The sequence below is a fragment of the Lissotriton helveticus genome, chromosome 6 (assembly GCF_964261635.1).
Source record: "Lissotriton helveticus chromosome 6, aLisHel1.1, whole genome shotgun sequence".
In the NCBI taxonomy this organism is placed as follows: Eukaryota; Metazoa; Chordata; class Amphibia; order Caudata; family Salamandridae; genus Lissotriton; species Lissotriton helveticus.
In genome coordinates, this window is record NC_136067.1 from 2,054,985,753 (window position 1) to 2,055,010,546 (window position 24,794).

At 47.3% G+C, this 24,794-nt stretch overlaps 1 protein-coding gene across 2 annotated transcripts in view; it reads right to left on the reverse strand.

Moving 5' to 3' along the window:
* FNDC4 (fibronectin type III domain containing 4) overlaps positions 1-24,794 on the reverse strand; it is a 325,741-nt gene that overhangs the window by 17,679 nt on the left and 283,268 nt on the right. For both annotated transcript variants that reach the window (XM_078647183.1, XM_078647184.1), the window contains exon 3: positions 192-396. In XM_078647183.1, coding sequence (XP_078503309.1) covers positions 192-396 — 205 coding nt within the window. The remainder of the gene's footprint in view (positions 1-191; positions 397-24,794) is intronic.

Sequence of the window (24,794 nt, forward strand, 5' to 3'; positions counted from 1 at the left end):
CCTTCTTGAGAGGTGGTCTGGTCAACACCATTTCGGGTCATCGTGTTGTGGGCGGCTATCTTGTTTTATCGTCACAACTTTCGGTCTGGTGGACACTGATTGGATAATGTTAGACACAGCGCTGGTTTGGACGAGTGTCAGGAATGAGGACTCACCGGAATCGACACAGAGGCGAAGAGCATTGAATTTACCTTGATTCGAGCTGTTGGACGGCAGTCGATCTGTCTCCTTCAAGGTCCGGAAGTGGACCCGCTTGCTGGCCTGGCTCTCGCTGTAGAGCCCGATGGACTGAACCTGGATGATGTAGTCCGTGTCCTCTTCGAGGTCCCACAGCACACATGCCCGGTTCGTCGTGTTCACCTCTCGGATGAACCTTTGCATCTGCCCATCCTGCCTCTGCGGAAACCCAGAACAACCAGGATGAATTGACAATTTTTTTTAATTTATTTATAAAGTTTGATATAGCGCAAACAAGATCCCGAATGATATCAGAGTGCTTTACAAAGGAAGGACATAAATCCAATATCGACAACAAGTAAGAATACACAACAGGAATAATCACATAAATCCAAGATCAGTAATCGCATAATTCCCAGAGAAATTAATCAAGGAGAGTAGTACAATAAACGGGTATGTAGCAGGCTACGAAAGGGGGTACACAATGCGGAAAAGAAGAGCATAGATCCAATATCAACATCAAGTAGGAATACACAACAGGAATACTCGCATGTTTCCCAGACAAGTGAATCACGTAGAGTAATACGATAAACTGGAATATAACAGGCTACGAAGGGGGACACACAATGCCGTAAAGAAGAGCAGCATCACATGAAGGTACAATGGTTGTAGGAACAATGATTTCAAGCAAGTGATCCTAGACCAAGTTAAGGTAAAAATGTGTTAATTGGGTAATCAGGTAAAGAGTACAAGGAACAGGATCCCACAAATAGAAAGTTTGGGGTAGTGGTGGTGATATCCCCAATTAAAAAATCCTCTTAGCATTTCTTATACCCCACTGTGGCAGAAGGGCAGGTATTATGTAGCACTGTAAATGTGCAAAAAGAGTTCAGAGGGTAGGATTGCACCTAATAGGAGCAAAAAGAGAAAATCTACTTGGGTGCTGGGTGGGTATGTGACAGGGGTTAGTCTGTCGCCTGCTTTACCATAAAAAAGGGAAAAAAGCAACCCCACTTCCCTCTACAACTCTTAAAAAAAATAAGAAAAATCTATTGGATAAAAATGATTTGCCATTATTATTTCAAGTCAACGTGAACCGCGGGTTTATTAGTGTTGGCAGCAAGATTTATTCAGAAACCAGTGACTCCAAAGCATGCTTTAGATGTGCCCTGACATCAGGAGACAGGTCATGGAGCCCCAGGTTCACACCCATGGGCCCGCACAGCCCATAACATTCTAGTCACTTATGATGACAGTTCAGATCCTTTGAAACTGGACCAATCAGATCCACGTCACTGGCATGAGGGTCACGTTGATTGCTAGGCACTGGCATGCATGTCCCCTCGATTACTAGGTGCTGGCATGGAGGGCTCATTGATTACGGGGCACTCGCTCCGAGGGCCCATCAAATATTAGGCATTGGAATGGTGAGCCATGCATTTCTAGGCGCATCAATTTCTAGGTACTAGCATGGAGGGCATATTGCATACTAGGCGCTGGCATGAAGGCCCATGCATTACCAGGCGCTGGCATGGAGGGCCCATTGTCTACGATGATCTGGCATGGAGTGCCCATGGATTATTACTCACTGGCATAGGTGTGCCCATCGATTACAAGTACTGGCAAGGATTGCACATTGAATCCTGGGCCCTGGCACAGATGGACCCATCTATTAGACGGCATTGGTGTGGGTGTGGCATGCCTTTCTAGACACTGGCATGGAAGGCCCATCGATTAATAGGTACTGGCATGGAGTTCAATGCTTTACTAGGCGCTGGCATGGAGGCCCTATAGAATACTACTCACTGTCATAGGTGGGCTGTGCATTCCTAGGCACTGTTATAGCAGATTAATCAGTAGGTAGGCACTGGTATGGCTAGCCCGTCAGTGACTAGGAGGCAGTTCAGGTCCTAACACTACCACCTCATCACTTTCTGCAAACTGAGAACCACAGCTTGCAGCAGGACAGCCCCTGACAGACAGGAGGTAGCTGGGAACTACAGGGGTCTTTCAGTCACCAAAGGGCCCACAAGCACCAATCAAGAAGAGGGCCAGGCACTCACATCCCAGGCATCCCAGCCAATCCAGGGCCGAGGAGTGCTGAATGAACACACCCACACGCCCTTCAGTCATCACCACCCGGGCAGTCCAGGAAACGTCATGCTGTGTCGTGGAGAGTGTTTGCATGCAGCTCTCTGTCAATTATGGCGGAGAAGCGTTGCCCCCCCCCTGCTGAGAGCCAGCTGAGGTAAACAGGAAAAATAAAATAATACTTTGGTTTTATCATTATTTTATTTCTCCCATCTCCCTCTAGATCCAGCCAAGTCTGGGCAGGGCTTGGCTGTCGGACGGGCCCGGTTTCGTCTAGGAAGTTTCTCCTTGGCGTTCTTTCTATTCTTCCTGTCCCGTGTACAGCTAAATATTGAGGCTTGGAGCGGTTACATAACAGCCGAGGCTGCTTTAACCGGTAGAATAGTATTGCCATTCCCCCCTCCCCTTGCCTCCCCTTGATTTTGCATCGCTAGGGGGATAGACTTGGATTACCACTGAGAAATACATTTCTTTATGGCGAAAATAATTTTTTAACTGAATCATATTGAGACATTTATTGGATTAATACTGGGCACACCACTGATGGGTTGCCCTTATTTATTACCGGGACGCTACCTTCATATTTCCTCTGGTCAATTTGGTTGCCTTTAATTTCCTGCCACTTCCCGCCCTCCCCTTCTAGTCCTGAAGAAGACCCACAGCAGAGGCATTAATCCTCCCTTATTGCGCCAGGGTCGAAACGTCGACGGTTGTATCCCCATAATTTGAGGCCCGCACCTTTTATTCCCTTGTCCCCGTCCCCTTATTGTATTATAATTAATGTATATAGCCTTGTATGGGTAGGCCTCTTTGTTTGTTCAACTAGAATAATTGTAATTTTAGCTGAACTTAAACCATGGAATTTATCCTTTGAACTCTTTCCTTTTCAATTCTCTTGAGCACCCCCTTTTACACTCTTACTGCATCCTGCAGTTTCTCCTCTTTTGTAATTGATGATTTTCTGTATAAACGCTCAAAATAAATTTGAAATATGATAACTGACTAAATTGAATTGCTTTTGATTAAATTGTTGGGTACGATTTATTTGATATATAATTCTGGCTGCTTAAAGAATCATCTCCTTTTTGCTTTTAGAATTTATTTCCATAAATGTAAATAATAATTATTGAATCTATTTGATTTTCAAGATATGTCTAGGACCATTTTGTCTTTTTATATCAATTGATACCCAGGTCCTTTGACTTATTGGGTCAACCCCATTGAATTAATGGCTGTCGTCACAGCCAGCAGGGGCGGAGTAGTGCACACTGTAAGTGCGCATGACTGTTTGGCCAGTCGTCTTAGGCTGGCCAAACCATCATGCGCACTTAGGTTTCTCCAACCCAGCTGTGTTGCACAGCTGGGTTGAAGAAACAACCCAGACTCCAAGGGACTGTCTGAGCGGCAAACCAAGCCGCTCAGGACAACACTGGTGCTACTCTCATGCTATTGAGGGCAGCGCTCGGGATTGGGTGGGGAGCCTGTGCTGGTGTCCCAGGGACTGCTGGGACACCATCAGGAAAGTAGAGGAGAAACGAAGCGGCCAGTAGCGTTGGAGCAAGTACGTTTAAAAAAAATATATATAATTATTTCCCTAATCCCCGCCCTGTCCTCTCTTTCCTGCCCCACCATTTGAGTTTTGCAGCAGCCGCCACTGGTACCTGTGTCATCCTAGGAGGCTGAAACACACTGAGACGGAACATGTGCGGGAGGTGGGGGGAGCAGGCTCACAGACAGGGGGTGATGGTAAGGGGGAATGGCCCCAAGGAAAAACTACAGGAAGATTTTGGTTCTCTTGTTTGACAGTGGTTTGATTCCCCTGCAGTATTTTTTTTAATATGGTGAGCTGTTAAAGAAAGCAGTATATTTTGCAATGTTTCTAAAGTGTTACCATTAGCCTACATTTATACCACTAGCAGTGATAATACATCGGAAATTGTACCTTTTAAAGCAAAGTGAGCAGGAAACACTGGGGGGACATATTCATGGAATATGTGTTAAAAGGTATTTTCCAAGCACTTATATCCAGTAAAATTGCAGAAAACTAAATGCAGCATAAATGGCCTGTGTGTCCTCTCCCAAGACACTTTGGAGGAAAAGTGAGGTAAATCCAGCGTTTCTAGGTACATTCTCTAAACAGCCATTGACAATAATTGTATGGGTACTTAAGGCAGTCCTAAATCATCTTCTGCAAGAGAGACCTCGATGGAGCAGTCACCAGAAGAGGAGGACACATTATGCATAGGGTGTTGGAGCAGCATAGGCACAGCTGAGCTGAGGGGGTGGGTGTGGGGATAGGCCCCCCTTATATTACCTAAAGCAGCAGGAACATGAAAGGCAGCTGCCTAGTCATTGTTTCAGAGCCCTGTACCCAGTACTTAACACCGTGCGCGCTCATGGCGAGTTCAGCTCGTCATGAGGCACGGTGGTGCTGTGCTCATGACGAGCTGAGCTCGTCATGTCTGCCGCGGCGCTCACACGCGGGGCTAATTCCCCTGCTGTGCTGAGCGTTCCACGGAAAAGGGTGTGCTCATGACGAGTTCAGCTCGCCATGAGCACAGCGCCACCGGGCAACGGGCGAGCTCAGCTCGTCACGAGCACCGCAGCGCCACGCGCGGCCCCCTCCCCCCCGCATCACGGGGGAATTAGCCTTGCGACGAAGGGGTTAATTCGTGTAGTCGGTTTCAGATTGCGGGCACTGGCGCTTATCTTTGGATATAAAAAACACAAAACTTCCCTCACGACCTTCTAATTTTTACAAATCACAACAATACTCCTTTAAATAAAATTTATCAACACAAGGTGGAAATTTTTTCTCATTAAGAGTATTTTATTATTTTATATTTCTAGTTTTTTTATTATTTCATATGTATTATTCTTGTTCGATTTAAATCACTGCGTACTTATCACATAACAACTTGTGATTCCTCCGATACAGAATTAAGTATGAGTGTGGAGTGTATGAAAGTGTGTGCATGATACTATGGTACATATGTATTAGTTTTGCTTTCTCTGTTTGGTATCTGCATATTAAGTTTTCTAATGTTGAAGTATGTGTATTTTTTGTAAAATAATGATTTAAATCGAACAAGAATAATACTATGAAATAATTAAAAAACTAGAAATATAAAATAATAAAATACTCTAAATGAGAAAAAATTTCCACCTTGTGTTGATAAATTTTATTTAAAGGAGTAATGTTGAGATTTGTAAAAATTAGAAGGTCGTGAGGGAAGTTTTGTGTTTTTTATGTCATATTGTTTCCCCTCTTTCCCCGACCAGAAAAGTAAAATTAGAGGGGGTCCCATATTCATGTAGGAGCTTATCTTTGGATACCCAGATTTATTTCTCGTCAGGAGATTTTGACCCAGACCAAAAGCATGATGGGCAGAAAAGAAAAAAAGACAGATGAATAGAAATATCGGAAAATGACGACAAAGACAGAATGCTGGTACGAAAAAGATCTTGCAAGAGTAAGAAAAAGAGTCATAAAGTAGAGGTTGGTGGAAGAAAGAGGCATGAGGTGGAATCAAGACTGGACAGCCTTGGTATTCAGCAACCTCCACATGCGGTAGGTCTGGCCTCAATAAAGCCCCACTGGACTGTGACAGTAGAAAGCATGGACATTCACGATTTCTAGAAAGCAAGGAGTTGGCCTAACGGCTAAGGCAGTTGACCTTGAATCTGGGGAACTGGGTTTGAGTCTCGACAAGGTCGCGCAACATCCTGTGATTCTGGGTAAATCACTTAATCTCCCCGTGCCTAACAAAAATGAATGTGTCCCCATGTAACACAACTGGTGCTATGTAAAGCGCTCTGATACCCCTTTGGGTCAAGTTTGCACTATATTAAACTCCGTCAAAAAATAAAGCAAATTGTATTCTGTCAACTCAAACTGTAACTAGCTGAGATTGGGTTATTATAGGCAGGACCGAGGGGTCATTGCTGACAGGCTGCCATATTATCTCAAAAAAAGGTTATGAAATATTGCTGATGATCAGCACTTGCTAACAGTATGCCTTGTTGGGGCTGTTAAAGAATGTTGTTTGGATGGGTCCATAGACTTGCCTATTCTTATGTCTATATTCCGAGTGCTTGTAGTGTGAGTGTTTGTTGTCTCTGCTGTGTCTCCCTATGTTTGTATCCTTTGTGTCAGTGATCTTGTGTAAGTTTAGTGCCTGTGTTAGTGCCTCTGTGTCCGTGTAGCCCTAGTTCCCAACTGTAAGTGCCACAGTGTCAACATTCTGGTGTTAGTGTAAGTCTGTCTTTCAGCATCTTCCAATCAGTGTCCAGATGTCACTATCCACAGACCAGTTTTGGCGTCCCCATGTCCACATGCGGCCCTTTGACCATCTTGGTGTCCCTGCGTCTGTTTCCCCGTGGTAATATCCCCATCAATGTCTGCATCATCTTCCAGGCGTCACATTTCCTGTGTCAGTGTCACACAATATCCGTGGCTGTCTCAGTGGCAGTGATGGACTGTCCCATCGCTGTGATGGACTGCCCCATCGCTGTGATGGACTGCCCCATCGATGGACTGCCCCATCGATGGACTGCCCCATCGATGGACTGCCCCATCGCTGTGATGGACTGCCCCATCGCTGTGATGGACTGCCCCATCGATGGACTGCCCCATCGCTGTGATGGACTGACCCATCTCTGTGATGGACTGCCCCATCGCTGTGATGGACTGCCCTATCGATGGACTGCCCCATCGCTGTGATGGACTGTCCCATCGCTGTGATGGACTGGCCCATCGCTGTGATGGACTGACCCATCGCTGTGATGGACTGCCCCATCGATGGACTGTCCCATCGCTGTGATGGACTGCCCCATCGATGGACTGTCCCATCGCTGTGATGGACTGCCCTATCGCTGTGATGGACTGCCCCATCGCTGTGATGGACTGCCCCATCGCTGTGATGGACTGCCCCATCGCTGTGATGGACTGCCCCATCGCTGTGATGGACTGCCCCATCGCTGTGCTTGTGTTCCATTGTCAGTATTGATCTTCCTTTGTCCCTGTGTCTATATATCCCTAGCAGTGCGCTTGTGTGGGTGTCCCACCATCTCAGTCCACGCGGCAGAATCCCTGTATTACGGCTCTAATGCCAATGCCCAAGTGTCAGTACCGTAAGAAAAGGTGCCCCCTATGTAATTAACCCCTTGCACGCAGGTCGAATTTTCGCGCTGTGCGGGCGAAATAGAGAGTGGGCGGAGTTCAGACGGCCCCTGGCCGCAGTTAGCACACGCCCACCGTGACGCGTGACGGCCGGGGGCCTTCCTGAGCGCCGAAGGGGTTAAGGAATTAAATCTTCTATTGTCTCGGACAGAAAGAAATAGGATCCCATATATGTTTCAATTTTTTTTTCCTTTTCAGTGATATTGTTCATGCTGTGTGAATGTAGTGTGACTGTAGATTTCTGAGAGGTGTGAATGTAGTCTTGATGGGTGTTTTTGTGGGGTCATAATCAATTGTTTAAATTGTGTTTTACGTCAATATTTACACTAAAATTGTAAATACTTGTATGTCTATTTAATTATGACATAAAAATAATGTGAAAAAAGGCAAAAAAGATAAAGAAATAAAAAATATACATGTACTTTTATAAATAATAAAATACTTCTGTGTGAATTAACTAGGTTGTAGGAATGCAATTTCTTTTTGGGGATATGTCTTTCCATGAGAGCTTCTAGCCTGTAGCTAAATGAAGTGGGTTATTTTAGAGTTTTTTCACAGTTTCAAGTGTCAGTACCTCCATGCGTGTTGCTCATACCCGTGCTGCAGGCAGCATCTATGACTCGGTATCCCAATGCTAGCGCCCTTGTGTCGGTGTCTTAGCATTCGTGATTGCGGACGTATCAGTGTTACTGGGTTAGTGACCTCATGGCCTTGTAACTTCATATGTGTCTCTTTATTTGTTTGCCATCATTAGTGTTCCTGTATCAATGTCAGTGTCTCTGTCTCCCCATCTACCCATGTCTCAGGAGCCGTGCCCTGGCACCATGTGCCCATGTCTGTATCCCAATTTCAATGTGCCATGTTCCATTCAGTGTCTCTGTGTCAGTGTCCACTTGTCCTAGTGTCTGTCTCTGTACCCAAAAAGTGTTTCTGGGCACTAACCCCCCTGGCAGTGTTGTAGTGTCTGATGTCCATGGCAGTGTCACAGTGCACATTTCAGGGTCTGTGACCCTATGTCAGTGCTCCTGTGCTCGTATGCCTGTGTCAGTCACCCAACTCAGCAACCACACGTCAGTACCTGAATGTGGCACCCCCCAGTCAGTGCCCTCGTGTTACTGTCCTTGTATCACCTGGCGTTGGGTTCAAGCATAAGTATCTAAGTGCTAATATCCCAAAGTCCCTATGACACCTCCCAATGTCACTGCCCCTTGGCATTGGACCAGCACCTATGTCTGTGCCAGTGTCTTTAGTCAATATCCCCATGTTGATCAATTATCCGTGTCCCAGTGGAGATGCCATTGTGTCAGCATCACTGTGTGTTAATGTCCTAATGTGTCCCAGTGTCAGTGTTTGTGACTCATGCAATGACCGTCTTCCACTGCCACATTGTCTTCCTCCCCATGCCATTGTTGGTGTCACTGTCTCAGTGTTCTAGTGTCTGTGTCCCTGTGGCAGTGTTATTGTGTCAGTGTGCTTGCATCAGGAACCTCTGTCAGCTTCCACGTGTACACTAGTGACGTGTCCCCCAGTCAGTGCCTGTGTCAGTATATCATGACACATTGTATTATTATGTCCGACTGTTTAGTGTCAATAGCCTTGTGCCCGCCCTTGCATCCATGTCCCAGTGTCCCAGCATAACTGTCCTGTGTAGGTGTCCCTGCATAACTGTCCTGTGTCAGTGTCCCAGCATAACTGTCCTGTGTCGGTGTCCCAGCATAACTGTCCTGTGTCGGTGTCCCAGCATAACTGTCCTGTGTCGGTGTCCCTGCATAACTGTCCTGTGTCGGTGTCCCTGCATAACTGTCCTGTGTCAGTGTCCCAGCATAACTGTCCTGTGTCGGTGTCCCTGCATAACTGTCCTGTGTCGGTGTCCCTGCATAACTGTCCTGTCCCAGTGTCCCAGTATAACTGTCCTGTGTCAGTGTCCCAGCATAACTGTCCTGTGTAGGTGGCCCAGCATAACTGTCCTGTGTAGGTGTCCCAGCATAACTGTCCTGTCCCAGTGTCCCAGTATAACTGTCCTGTGTCAGTGTCCCAGTATAACTGCCCTGTGCCAGTGTCCCAGCATAACTGTCCTGTGTCGGTGTCCCAGCATAACTGCCCTGTGCCAGTGTCCCAGCATAACTGTCCTGTGTCGGTGTCCCAGCATAACTGTCCTGTGTCGGTGTCCCTGCATAACTGTCCTGTGTCGGTGTCCCTGCATAACTGTCCTGTGTCAGTGTCCCAGCATAACTGTCCTGTGTCGGTGTCCCTGCATAACTGTCCTGTGTCGGTGTCCCTGCATAACTGTCCTGTCCCAGTGTCCCAGTATAACTGTCCTGTGTCAGTGTCCCAGCATAACTGTCCTGTGTAGGTGGCCCAGCATAACTGTCCTGTGTAGGTGTCCCAGCATAACTGTCCTGTCCCAGTGTCCCAGTATAACTGTCCTGTGTCAGTGTCCCAGTATAACTGCCCTGTGCCAGTGTCCCAGCATAACTGTCCTGTGTCGGTGTCCCAGCATAACTGCCCTGTGCCAGTGTCCCAGCATAACTGTCCTGTGTCGGTGTCCCAGTATAACTGTCCTGTCCCAGTGTCCCAGTATAACTGTCCTGTCCCAGTGTCCCAGTATAACTGTCCTGTGTCAGTGTCCCAGCATAACTGTCCTGTGTCGGTGTCCCAGCATAACTGTCCTGTCCCAGTGTCCCAGTATAACTGTCCTGTCAGTGTCCCAGCATAACTTTCCCGTGTCTGTGTCCCAGCATACCTGTCCTGTCCCAGTCACCCAGCATAACGGTCCTGTGCCAGTGTACCAGCATAACTGTCCTGTCTCAGTGTCCCAGCATAACTGTCCTGTGTCGGTGTCCCAGTATAACTGTCCTGTGTCAGTGTCCCAGCATAACTGTCCTGTGTCGGTGTCCCAGCATAACTGTCCTGTGTCGGTGTCCCAGCATAACTGTCCTGTGTCGGTGTCCCAGCATAACTGTCCTGTGTCGGTGTCCCTGCATAACTGTCCTGTGTCGGTGTCCCTGCATAACTGTCCTGTGTCAGTGTCCCAGCATAACTGTCCTGTGTCGGTGTCCCTGCATAACTGTCCTGTGTCGGTGTCCCAGTATTAGAGTGTGTGTCCCATGCCCGTGCCCCAATGTCGCAGTTCCCATGTTGGTATTGACAGTCCTGTTTCAGTACCCCTGTGCCAGTGCCCTAGTGTCAGTGTTGGTTTGCCTGTCTCATTATCTTACTGACACTGCCCATTTGCTAGTGCTCCTGTGCCAGTGTCCCCCTGTTAGCATCTGAGTGTAAGTGCCTATTTGTCACTGTGGCCAGAGTGCTAGTGACAGTGTTGGAGGCCCTTTGTAAGTGCCCCTGAGTTATTCTTGGTGCCCCTGTGTCACTTTCCTACTTTCAGTGTAGGCCCCACTGTGTCACTGTACTAGCTTTAGTGTCTCACATGATGGCATTGTTTGCTTTTACACTACTTTTCTCATCCTAGGTCCACTAGTAACAAGGGGCCAGAGGAGTCACAAGGCCTGGGGCGATTTGGTGATATAAAATAAAAGTGGACCAGGGATGATAAAGTATATTGGGAAGTATGAATTGAAATAAACAAATTGTTAAATAACATTTTAGTAAGGAGATCATTTTCAAAAACAGAGAACTTAAAATAAAACAAGCCTTTCTTTAATACGTACCCTAAAGTAACGCATGCAGCATTAGGATTATCCCTAATTGGGCTCATTTTTCTATATTACCATCTGGGAGCAGTTTCACTGATCATTTGAAAATTAAAGAAATCACAATGCAGTGGAGCAGTGCTTAATTTGTAAACAATAAATATACAAAAAAGTATATTTGCCCAAAATGTTTTGTAGGCAGCCACCCACTTCCTTGTCAAGTGGGAGAGGTGTTAGCCTAATGGCTAGGGCGGCCGACCTCGAATCTGGGGAACTGGGTTAGAGTCTCAGCAATGGCGCTGAACATCCTGTGATTCTGGGCAAATCACTTAGGGCCCGATGTAGGTCACCAAATACCTGTCGGTAACGGCCGAATTCGGCCGTTACCGACCGGTATTTACAGAATCGGTAAATTTACCGATTAGGTAAATTTACCGATTCTGTAAAATACCGAATCGGTAATTTTTCCGATTCGGAAAATTCCTGATGTAGGTAGCACTGTTTCCAGTGCTATAGGCCTTTCAGATTCGGTATTTTACCACCCAATCCAATTGGGTGGTAAAATACCGAATCCAGGTGTGCATGCACATGTATGCATGCACACCTATGCCATGTGACAGACAGACATGCCTTTAGGGCATGTCTGTGTGCCACATGGCACACATGCCTGTATTTGGGGTGCTAGAGTGTGTCAAAGTGACACCCCCTGCACCCTTGCTGGAATCGGTATTTACCGATTCTGTAAATACCGATTCGGTAAAGCCCATTGATTCCTATGGGCTTCAATGCCAGGTACCGTCTATGCGCAGAGAGATAGATCATCTCAAACAGCAAGTAGAAAATGTGGAGAATTGTAACAGGTGTAATAATCTACGCATTTATGGTCTTGTTGAAGGTCTCGAAGGTTCTAATTCCATATCCTTTTTTCAATACTTTTTACCAACTCTTCTTGGCTTTCCTGACAACCCACCATTGAATATCCAATGAGCGCACCGCTTGGGGCAAGTCTCTTGTTCTACATCTTCATTAGTGAAGCAGAGAGGAGTTATTTTGTACTTTTTGGAATGCACTGACCTGCTTATAAAGTACTCCATGCTGCCAAGCAAAAAGGATAAATCTCTTGGAATGGAACTAGTCTTTTTTTCGCCCAGGACTATGCCAAATTGACAGCCGATCGCCGGAAGAAGTTCCTAGATATGAGACCTGCCCTTCGCAACTTAAATGCTTGATATTGCTTGTTTCACCCATGCCTTTTTAAGGTGACTTATAACAACAAAACAACAAATTATGAGGATCCGGCACTTCTTCAGCGTTTTTTGGACACCTTCAGAGATGAGTCCATGGACATTACTAGACCATAAATAACTTGACTGTTTCAATATTGTTTGTTATTACCTGTATTCCTCTACCTTCCCAATGTATTTTGTTGTGTAGTTATGTACTTGGTTGTTAACAATTTCTTTTTCTTCCCTACCAGGTGCGGTTTTGTGGTCCCATACTTTATGTTCCGTTCATTTTGCCTGGATGATGTTTCCCTTGCTGTTCCCGTCCTGGACTCCTCCGTTTGAAGTGCTATCTCCCTAATGTGGCTCCTCCAACCCCGCTCTTATTGTCTGTTTGTGATATGCCTTTTTGTTACCTTTCTTTATTATCAAAGATTTGATTTGTTTTGTCTTTTCGTTCTTTGTTTTGTTCTTCCTTTTTTCTCACCTTTCCTCTTCATATCTTTCTACCTTTTCATACTTTACGATATCTCTTACATCACTGCTTATCCCCTTTTTCCAGTCCTGAAACTATTCTTTTATACTTACTCTTATATCTTTTTTCTCTCTCTTATTAGTAAATTTGATAATTTCACTGTTTGCATAGTAATTGTTAATGTTAAAATGTACTGGTTGTATTGAGAGTTATTACATGGAAGGGAGTAAATAATCCTATAAAAGACAACACCTATTAACACATTTAGCTAATTTAAAAACAGACATTGCATTGATTCAAGAAACTCATTTATCTGCAACTGAAGCTTCTAAACTAAAAAGATGTTGGGTAGGCCCTGTTTTTTCCTCCCCACCTCTAGGTAAGAAAACTGGAGTCTCCATTATTTGCCATAAGAAATTTCAGATCTCTTTTACGCATCAAGAATCAGATTTAGAAGGTCGTTGGGTAATTGTTAAACTTCTCATTAATCAGATACCTTTAGTTCTTTTAAATTTTTATGCACCAGTTAATGATGACAATGTTTTCTGGACCCATATCTCTGATAAACTTCTTTTATTTGATGATGATTATATTGCTTTTGGCTGAGATTGTAATCAAGTACCTGACCCCATATTAGACAGACATTCCTCAGTTAAATTTGTTAACACTAAGATGCATTCACAATTCACTTCCGCCATACGTCGTAGGTCTCTAGTTGACATTTGGAGGCTCTGTAAACCAGCCCTCCGAGAGTATAGTTTCTATTCCCCTCCACATCAATCACAATCCCGAATTGACTACCTCTTTTTCAGTAAATCGCTAGCTCAACAGGTTATCCATTCCGAAATAGGCTCTATCTTACTTTCAGACCATATCCCAGTTTATGTTGACTTTTATTTTGATACCTTTTACCCCTTATGCTGGTAGATGGAGCTTTAATAATACATTACTCTCCGATCCTAATTTTTTGGGCCAATTCAGCTCTCTTGTTTCTGAGTTCTTTTCTTTTAATTCCACTCCAGACTCCTCCCTGTAATGGTCTGGGACTCTTTCAAGGCGGCAGCTTGAGGCTTTATAATGAGTTTTGTTTCACAAAAAAAGAAGTCTTTTGAAGCTCAAACTGCCCAAATACTTACAAAGATCAAACATCTTGAATATACTTATTATCATTCGAATACTGAATCGTCTTTAAAGAATCTTATTGATGCAACACTTACATTCAACAAACTATCTACAAAAACTGCTTCTTCCTATCTTATAAAAAGTAGTTCTCGTTATTATGGAGGCCAAAATAAAATGGGGAAATTATTAGCCAATTACTTGAAAATAAGACGAGGCCGGACTAGAATAAAGTCTCTACGAAATGCTGCTGGTACCTAATTATTTAAAGACAGCGATATTTTAAATTAATTTGTCTCCTTCTATAAAAATGTATACACCCCTGAACAGCAACCAAACCTAAATGATCTTTCCTCTTTCAATCTATTGATTCCCCCTTCGCATCATACTGATTTTAGTTCTTTAGAAACTGATATTACTCTCTCAGAAATTACGCATGCAGTTTCAGTATTAAAAAGAGGTAAAGCTTCTGGTCCCGACGGATTTACTATTGAATTTTACTCACATTTTACCAACGTACTTCTACCGAATCTTTTACTTCTTTTTAACTCTTTTATCACAACTGGTTCTTCCAAGGGAACTTTTCAAGAAGCCATAATATGTTTAATTTCTAATGATAATAAAGATTCTTCTCTATGCAAAAATTACCGCCCAATTTCCTTAGTTAACCTGGATTACAAGATATTTGCAAAAATTCTCGCTCTCCGTATTGATCCTATTTTACCTAATCTTATTGGCCCCGAACAGTCGGGCTTTGTAAAAGGTCAATTATCATCCAATAATTCCAGAGTCTTTTTCCACATCCTTAGCAAAGTTTCTTGTCTTCACTACCCACTTGCTGCTATAGCTTTAAACGCAGAAAAGGCTTTTGATGGGATTGGATGGGATTTCATGTTCCAGGCTTTAAAATGGATAGGGTTTCTTTCAAAATTAATTTCTTTTATTTCCTTACTATACTCAGGCCCCAGATCATCTATTTTTGTTAATGGTAATACCTGGGACTATTTTCCTCTTTTCAGAGGAGTACGTCAAGGCTGTCCGCTATCACCTCTATTATTTATAGTAGCATTAGAGCCTTTTCTAACCAAGATCAGACAAGATACTCAGATTACTGGTTTTCAACTTGATACTTCCCATGTTAAAATGTCTGTATATGCAGATGATGTTCTTTTATATTGCTCTAACCCTGCCACGTCTATTCCCTCCTTTCTCAATCAGGTTCATATTTTTTCTCAACTATCCGGATATCGCCTTAACTCAGACAAATTCGTAGTCCTACCTCTCAATATGACATGTGTTGGAAATGGGATCCCCGGCTGGCCAGGGCTTTCGCCAAAGTCAGTCAGAGACCACCACACCCAAGTCAGGGCAAGGGAGTTACACGCCAAGATAACCCCTGCTCACCCTCTAGGTAACGTGGCGCGAGCAGCAAGGCTAAACTTGGAGGCGATGTAGGCTAAGTATTTGCGCACGCACCCCAGCAACAACAACCAAAGGCCCACTACAAAGGAAACTCCACACAAGGTTATATAAAAATAGCCTTTGTATTACACCAAAACACATTAGATAAAACACACACTTTACAATGTGCCAGAGGCACGGGCAGAATTTACAGGGGATATGTACAAGACAGGGCCACCTGGACCACTGTCAGGAATCAGAAGTAACACTTTCAGAAATAATACTTTTGCCTGTAAAATCACTGTAGCACACAATAAAAATAGAGCACACAACCAGTCACTACTGGTAACAGGACCTCACTAGCACCACCTGTACTAGGGAGAAAACAACCACCTATGTATTACAATACCTGTAGGGGTGTAAGAGGAAAACACATGATGCAATGCATAACATTCATTCAGAGGTGTAACAATAAAACACAGTTGCGCAAAACTCACCAGTCACCACCTGTGACTGTCCCTGTGTCCCAATGTCAGGGCCTAAACGTGGCAGTTGCCCACAAAGTGCTGGGCAACTGGTGCAGGGAAAGTTAGGGCACTGTGGAGCCTCTCGGGCTCAGAAGTAAATCAAAATGCCCCCCTAGAGCCTCTCTGGACTCTTGCAAATGTGGCACCAACGTTGGAGTCCCCCCTCTGGGGACTCGAAATCAATGAAGGCCCCTTGAGCCCCTCTCAGGGCTCTAAACAACAATGGGGGCGCCTGAGCCCCTCGTGGGCTCTCAAAGAAAATGATGTGGGCGCTCAAGAGCCTTCCTGGGGCTCATAAACAAAATAGGGCACGCAGGAGCCTCTCTCAGGCTCGTGGAAAGGACTGTGGCTGGAGCCTCATGGCTCAACGATCAACTGGGGGCCCTGGAGCCTCTCAGGCTCGAAATCGGGAATGCCCTGAGCCACTGGGGCTCGAAATGTACAATTTGCCCCCAGGAGCCTCGGGGCCACTCAACACAGAGGTGCGGCACGGTGGAGTCCCTCACGGGGGACTCGAAATGACGTAATGCCCCCGGAGCCCTTGTGGGCTTTGAAATCACTGTGGTGCCTCTCGCAGGCACCGGAGCACACCGAGAGCTTCCCTCCCTCGTGGCACTCACCGGCTACTTGGACAAGCTGCTCCTCGGGCGGGACGGCAGTGCAGGGAGCTCCTCTCACTCTCCGGGGCTCTCAGGCAGACCGGGGCTCTCAGGCTGGGCACTTCCGGGTCGCGGCTGTCGTCCAATCCCAGCGCGGCCCGGCAACCAATCACCAGGCGGGAATGCTTGCTCCGGGGCCGCCAATCACAGCGCGGCCCTGGATAGGGAGGCGGGCGCAGCGCCTCTCCCGCTGTCTCCGGACTGAGACGGTGATTTCTGCACGGGGCAATGAAGCGGCAAAGTCCGCGGTAGCACACAAGGCAGGGTGGGCACCTGCGTGGACCAAGAAGCGCTCTCAGCGCTATAAGCATAAAATAAAGCGCTCGAAGCGCTAGCAGGCAAATAAGCGCTCCCAAGCGCTTAGGGGCTAAGCACAGCGCTCTCAAGCGCCAGAAATAAAAGCAAAGCGCTAGGGCTCAGGGAAAGCGCTCCTAGCGCTATAAATCAAGTAGAAGCGCTTCCAGGCACAGCAACAGCTCCAGCAGGGTCTGGAGGCAGGCAGAGGGGCAAGGCAGGGCCAGAGCCAGCACACTGGGTCTCCAGGCAGGGAGACAATCCAAGTGGCGGTCCTCCTGGCCCCAGCAGCAGCAGCAGCCCCCTCTGGCAAGGATCCTAGAAGAGAACAACTTCTGTGGGGACACAGCCCCATTTTTATACAGTATTTCCCTTTGTTCAAGGGTGCAGAGTGGGGGCGGAACCAGTCGCAGCTGGTTCTTGAGTACTCTGTTTACCTCAACCACCCTCTCTATTCACTGGCAGGGCCTGGGTCATTAGACACACCACAGGGGGGCGGAGCCAGCATTGTGTGGGGAAAACCCAGCCCATCCAGGACACAGGTACACTCCTCCCACACATTACTCATGCAGATCTCCCACTCACCACCGGGCAGACCCATCCAGACTTCCTGGAGCCTGGCATGCCAGCCAGCTCCAGCCAATCACACGCCAGCACCCTCACAGCACACGTACAGCCATGTCTAGAAATGGCGCTTCCCTACTAGACACATACATGCTGCATACACCATCTCGCAGCATTCACTCTCACGAGTTCACACATACCAGACTCAAGCCTGTACACCCCACGCATCAGGAACTACCAGGGACACATACATTCCCCATGCATTCCTATGGGCGGGCAGGCCTAGCTCAGCACATGCACTCAGAGTGCGCACGCACTTTCCACTGGGACACAGTGAAAGTGCGCAGAATCCCAAAAATCACTATTGCCAGGTCACCATTTCACGCAAAAAGTCTAGGGGTGAACCTGCCCTAAGGGCCAAAGTCCAACATAACCCCCTTCCAGCCAAAACGCAGGGGAGACCAATCACCACCGTGATGGACTTCCCTGCTTGGGGCGATAGAACACGGACGCGGGCCCGCAACTGCAGGGACACCCTCCTGTTCTACGCCACGGTGAACCCATGGAATTCCTTCTCAACACACTGTCTGGACCAACTGGGCTACCCCACTGGTACTCCCAAGCTGTCCGCGGCCAGGACCAGGCCCGGGGCCCCCCAGGTGCCACTGGTCCATGCCAATTCGCAGAGCGGGGGGTAGTAACCCCTGGCACATAGGAGCCATTTTCCACTCTTCCTGTCTGCAAGACAGGACTAGACTGCCACTGGTTCTCCAGCCTAAGGCCTACAACCTCAGGCGGACCAGGAGTCTCAGGGAAGGCTCTCCTCCCCTTACCTCTTCTCCTAGGGTTCCTCCTCCTCCGCCGAGGGGTACACCTAGAACGCCATTCCAACCCAGGGCTTATCCACTCAGGTTGCACCGGGGTCAGAGGGGGGCTCTCCCACCCTCTGCACCCCCTTCCAGAGGTCTGCCCTCTCCCACCTGGAGAAGTTCCTCTGGAAGAAGAACCGGTCAGGACACTGGTTACAGTCGTCCTACCCTTCAGGTCAGGCTGATCCTGAACCTGGCCTTCCAACCTCTGGTCTAAAACCTTCGGTGGAACAATTGCCTGGCACTCCAGGACTTCTGGGGACTTACACTCCATCCCCCTGAGGCTAACAAATGAGACATATGTTGTGTGACTGTCTGTCTGGCGCAGATCTCCCGCCCTCTGTCCACCTGACAGTGCGTGACGATCCCCCAGACCAGAAGTGGTGTTACCATGGTCACTACACGGGAACCTAGCCCAACTGGGTAGTCCCTGACCCACTGGTCCTTCCACTGGGGAACTCCCCCAATCACTCCTCACTCTGGACTCCTGTACCCTCCCTACCGGAGCGGTACTGCCAGACTCTAGAACCATAGGAGCTCTGGTTACAGACGCTCCAGGTCCTCTACTCACTAGGAGATCTTCCTCAAGTGGACTAACAGGACAGCCTAGGTCCCCAACCTGGTGTTCCCTCAAGAAACCACCCAAGTCCTGAGGCAGGGCTTCGGGCGTCCGGGGAACCTCGGTCTCCCCCTCACTCCTGCTCCACTGAGCCAGGCAGTGAGCCCCTATACCCTCCTCGCTATCCTGGGACCTAGCTGGGCTACACTGAGCCTCTTCCACCACGCTGGGCTGGAAGATACCTGAACCACTACTTTTGGAGTCACTCCCTAATGACCCTAGAGAACCTTTATCACTCTCCCAGCGCTCTGCTTCCTCAGCAAGCGCCCAAGGATTAAGGGATTCAGACTTCAACAGGTGCTGGCGCAACTCTGGACAAACAACACTGAGCAACTGCTCCTTGAGAAACATATTCAGTACTCCGTCTTTCTCATCATCCGAGCTAGCCGCCAGCCAATCCCACATTGCATCAGAACAGTCATCCATAAAAAAAACCCACTTCTGTTGAGGCGGTTTCCTACTGCCCCTGAACTTTAACCTTAACTCCTCCTCTTGGGAACAAGGGACCATACGTTGGGCACGGGGTAGGGGACTGTCTGTACTGAAGTCTACATAGCTGCCACCACTGGACTCAGCCCTCCCTGGGGAATCCAGAAAATTAAAACTGCGCGCAGGGGATAGTCTATCCTCCAGAGCTACTTTGCCTCTGGTGGAGGCCCTCTCAGCCTCCTCTATCCTTTCCTGCGCTAAGACCATCTCGGTCTCTAGCTGTTGCTTCCTAAGCTCCAGCTGCGCCATAGCCTGGGCATGCTCTAACCTGAGCTTCTCTAAGGCCAGCTGGTGCTCCCTTTCTTTCCTCCTATCTTCCAGCTCCTCTGGGGACAGGGAAAGGGATGAGGCGCTGCCTCCTACACTGGACCCAGCAAGGGACTCCCTATCTATGGGGTCTCTACTCTCTACTGGCGTCCAGGTGCTGTCATCTTCTTCCTCCTCTTCTGAATCTTCAGGGCTCCCCACAGACCCACCACCCTCCTGGTGTGGGGCCCAGACCCTTTCCTCACTGCGCTCACGATCCCAGTGACCATCGTGCCATCTGACCAGGCGGTCCCTAAGGTCGTACCAGTTTGACTCACCCCTCCCTAGGTCTCTCTCCTCACAGAACCTTACCAGCTCCCACGTACTGTAGGTATCTAGATCACTGAAATCAAAAACAAGATCCATTCTGGCAGACGTTCTAGAGAAGAGATCACACAGGGAACCTAGGGGTCTGAGCTAACACAGGAGTACACAATTCACAAAGGTATCAGCAAGCTCTCTACCCCAGAGAACTCACACTCACTTGCCTAGTGCCACACACCATTCATCCACACACAACCCTCCCCTCGGACTGGTAAGGCAGTTTCTACCACCCCTGATTCCTCAACCTGACCACAAGTGACACAGGTACCGACTCTGGGCGCAGGGTAGGGGACAAATGTACTGACACAATTGCACAATGATACCTTCAGGAGAAGAAAATATGAAACTTCCAAAAACAACAATCCCTTAAAATGTGGTCATCTAAAATGCAGAGTTTTGTGGTGCAGCCAGCCGCTACTAAGGTACAAGGCAAACACAAATCCTTATCCTCACCGCTTGCCGCCAATGTTGGAAATGGGATCCCCGGCTGGCCAGGGCTTTCGCCAAAGTCAGTCAGAGACCACCACACCCAAGTCAGGGCAAGGGAGTTACACGCCAAGATAACCCCTACTCACCCTCTAGGTAACGTGGCGCGAGCAGCAAGGCTAAACTTGGAGGCGATGTAGGCTAAGTATTTGCGCACGCACCCCAGCAACAACAACCAAAGGCCCACCACAAAGGAAACTCCACACAAGGTTATATAAAAATAGCCTTTGTATTACACCAAAACACATTAGATAAAACACACACTTTACAATGTGCCAGAGGCACGGGCAGAATTTACAGGGGATATGTACAAGACAGGGCCACCTGGACCACTGTCAGGAATCAGAAGTAACACTTTCAGAAATAATACTTTTGCCTGTAAAATCACTGTAGCACACAATAAAAATAGAGCACACAACCAGTCACTACTGGTAACAGGACCTCACTAGCACCACCTGTACTAGGGAGAAAACAACCACCTATGTATTACAATACCTGTAGGGGTGTAAGAGGAAAACACATGATGCAATGCATAACATTCATTCAGAGGTGTAACAATAAAACACAGTTGCGCAAAACTCACCAGTCACCACCTGTGACTGTCCCTGTGTCCCAATGTCAGGGCCTAAACGTGGCAGTTGCCCACAAAGTGCTGGGCAACTGGTGCAGGGAAAGTTAGGGCACTGTGGAGCCTCTCGGGCTCAGAAGTAAATCAAAATGCCCCCCTAGAGCCTCTCTGGACTCTTGCAAATGTGGCACCAACGTTGGAGTCCCCCCTCTGGGGACTCGAAATCAATGAAGGCCCCTTGAGCCCCTCTCAGGGCTCTAAACAACAATGGGGGCGCCTGAGCCCCTCGTGGGCTCTCAAAGAAAATGATGTGGGCGCTCAAGAGCCTTCCTGGGGCTCATAAACAAAATAGGGCACGCAGGAGCCTCTCTCAGGCTCGTGGAAAGGACTGTGGCTGGAGCCTCATGGCTCAACGATCAACTGGGGGCCCTGGAGCCTCTCAGGCTCGAAATCGGGAATGCCCTGAGCCACTGGGGCTCGAAATGTACAATTTGCCCCCAGGAGCCTCGGGGCCACTCAACACAGAGGTGCGGCACGGTGGAGTCCCTCACGGGGGACTCGAAATGACGTAATGCCCCCGGAGCCCTTGTGGGCTTTGAAATCACTGTGGTGCCTCTCGCAGGCACCGGAGCACACCGAGAGCTTCCCTCCCTCGTGGCACTCACCGGCTACTTGGACAAGCTGCTCCTCGGGCGGGACGGCAGTGCAGGGAGCTCCTCTCACTCTCCGGGGCTCTCAGGCAGACCGGGGCTCTCAGGCTGGGCACTTCCGGGTCGCGGCTGTCGTCCAATCCCAGCGCGGCCCGGCAACCAATCACCAGGCGGGAATGCTTGCTCCGGGGCCGCCAATCACAGCGCGGCCCTGGATAGGGAGGCGGGCGCAGCGCCTCTCCCGCTGTCTCCGGACTGAGACGGTGATTTCTGCACGGGGCAATGAAGCGGCAAAGTCCGCGGTAGCACACAAGGCAGGGTGGGCACCTGCGTGGACCAAGAAGCGCTCTCAGCGCTATAAGCATAAAATAAAGCGCTCGAAGCGCTAGCAGGCAAATAAGCGCTCCCAAGCGCTTAGGGGCTAAGCACAGCGCTCTCAAGCGCCAGAAATAAAAGCAAAGCGCTAGGGCTCAGGGAAAGCGCTCCTAGCGCTATAAATCAAGTAGAAGCGCTTCCAGGCACAGCAACAGCTCCAGCAGGGTCTGGAGGCAGGCAGAGGGGCAAGGCAGGGCCAGAGCCAGCACACTGGGTCTCCAGGCAGGGAGACAATCCAAGTGGCGGTCCTCCTGGCCCCAGCAGCAGCAGCAGCCCCCTCTGGCAAGGATCCTAGAAGAGAACAACTTCTGTGGGGACACAGCCCCATTTTTATACAGTATTTCCCTTTGTTCAAGGGTGCAGAGTGGGGGCGGAACCAGTCGCAGCTGGTTCTTGAGTACTCTGTTTACCTCAACCACCCTCTCTATTCACTGGCAGGGCCTGGGTCATTAGACACACCACAGGGGGGCGGAGCCAGCATTGTGTGGGGAAAACCCAGCCCATCCAGGACACAGGTACACTCCTCCCACACATTACTCATGCAGATCTCCCACTCACCACCGGGCAGACCCATCCAGACTTCCTGGAGCCTGGCATGCCAGCCAGCTCCAGCCAATCACACGCCAGCACCCTCACAGCACACGTACAGCCATGTCTAGAAATGGCGCTTCCCTACTAGACACATACATGCTGCATACACCATCTCGCAGCATTCACTCTCACGAGTTCACACATACCAGACTCAAGCCTGTACACCCCACGCATCAGGAACTACCAGGGACACATACATTCCCCATGCATTCCTATGGGCGGGCAGGCCTAGCTCAGCACATGCACTCAGAGTGCGCACGCACTTTCCACTGGGACACAGTGAAAGTGCGCAGAATCCCAAAAATCACTATTGCCAGGTCACCATTTCACGCAAAAAGTCTAGGGGTGAACCTGCCCTAAGGGCCAAAGTCCAACAACATGCCATAAACATGATTTTTTTTGTACCGGTTTCTCTTGGCACACTTCTAAAATAAAATATGTAGGCCTATGGTTCTCTTCAAATATTTCCGAAACATTGAAACTAAATTTTAATCATATCCTTAAAATTCTTTCTGACACTATTGAACGTTGGCACTCGCTTTTTCTCTCTTGGTGGGGACGATTAGACTCCATCAAGATGAAGCTCTCTCCTTTAATTCTGTACATTCTTGCAATGATCCCAGTACATATTCCTGATTTTATTTTTAAGAAAATTGACTCTCTATTAACAAAATTTCTCTGGCAGGGTAAATCACCTCGGATAGCTTTGTCTTCCATGAAGGCAGACAAATCGTCTGGTGGTCTTAAATTTTCTGATTTCAAATCTTATCATATGCTTTCTCTTTAAAACAGTCATCTTGTTGGCTTTCCCTTGAACACTGTATTCATCCCCCTATATGGATCTCTGTAGAGAATTTTTTTGTGTCCCCTTTTGATTTTAAAGAATCTCTCGCCTTTACAAACAATATATCCTCTTTTTGACCTCCTTTTATTTCCCATACACGCAAAATTCTCATCCCTCTTTTGCCCTCTTCTACTCCTTCATCCTCTTCATTAGATCAACAACCCATTTGGCACAACAACCTATTACGTATAAAAAATTGCACCGTTTAGTGGAAATCTTGGAGACTTAAAGGGTTGCTTTGGATTTCACAACAATAAGACAATGATATTCCTTTATCTTTTTCAGACCTTCAAACGAAATTTTTATTACCTTCGTCTTTTAAATCACAATATAATATTTTACTTCCTTCTCTTACCCAATATCTTCTTTCTTTATCATCGGCCCCTAAACCACCCTTGAGTTGTTCCACCCTTTTTCCCTTATTAAACTCTTCTCCTTCAGCTTCCTCTTTATATAAACACTTATTTCTCTTCTCAGACAGAGGCAAACAAAGGTTGAATTAGCATGAGAAAAGGACTTATCAGAGTGCTGGTCGACCCTCTTTTGGGATAAATTATCGTTCAAAATTCATAAAACTTCTAGAGCTGCTCATACCTCTCCAACACTCTGTTTACCAACGTCTTTTATTACCCCGCTAAACTATCTTCCTTCTCCATCTACATGCTGGGTTTGCCAGTGCACCCATGCTGACTTAAAACACATGCTTTTTGATTATCCCACTATTTCTCACTTTTGGCAATTAGTTTGGTCTCAAATTAATAACATCTTTAAAACTAATATACCCTTCTCCCTTTCTACCATTTTCCCAGGCTCTCTATCACCTCAATGGCCCCAATCACCGCCTAACTTTAAATTAATAGATTTATTATTAGCAGTAGGCTTGAATTTATTAACTTCCAACTGGTAACAGGCAGAAAAAGTCACCTTTAGAGCATTGTGGAACGGCGTATGTTTTCATCACAGACTTGCTACTAATTACATTATACCCATATCTTTATCTATTAAAATAGATCTTTTGTAGCTCCCTTTGACTACTTACGTAACCTGGGCTGCCTCATCTATTGTTACTCCGGTTACCACTTCAGATGAAGTCCGCAAACCACCATATTAGATTGTGTTTTTTTTCTTTTCTGCAAATGATTTATCATCATTATCCCTAACGTTGTATTTCATATCACAAATGTTTTTTTATGCCTACAGTGTTTATTTCTATATGCCATTTTTCCTTTAGTGTTATAAAGTTAAGATATGATTCCTCCCCTCCACCTTTCTTTTATTCTTTTATTTCATGCAGTATGTTTTCTGATAAAA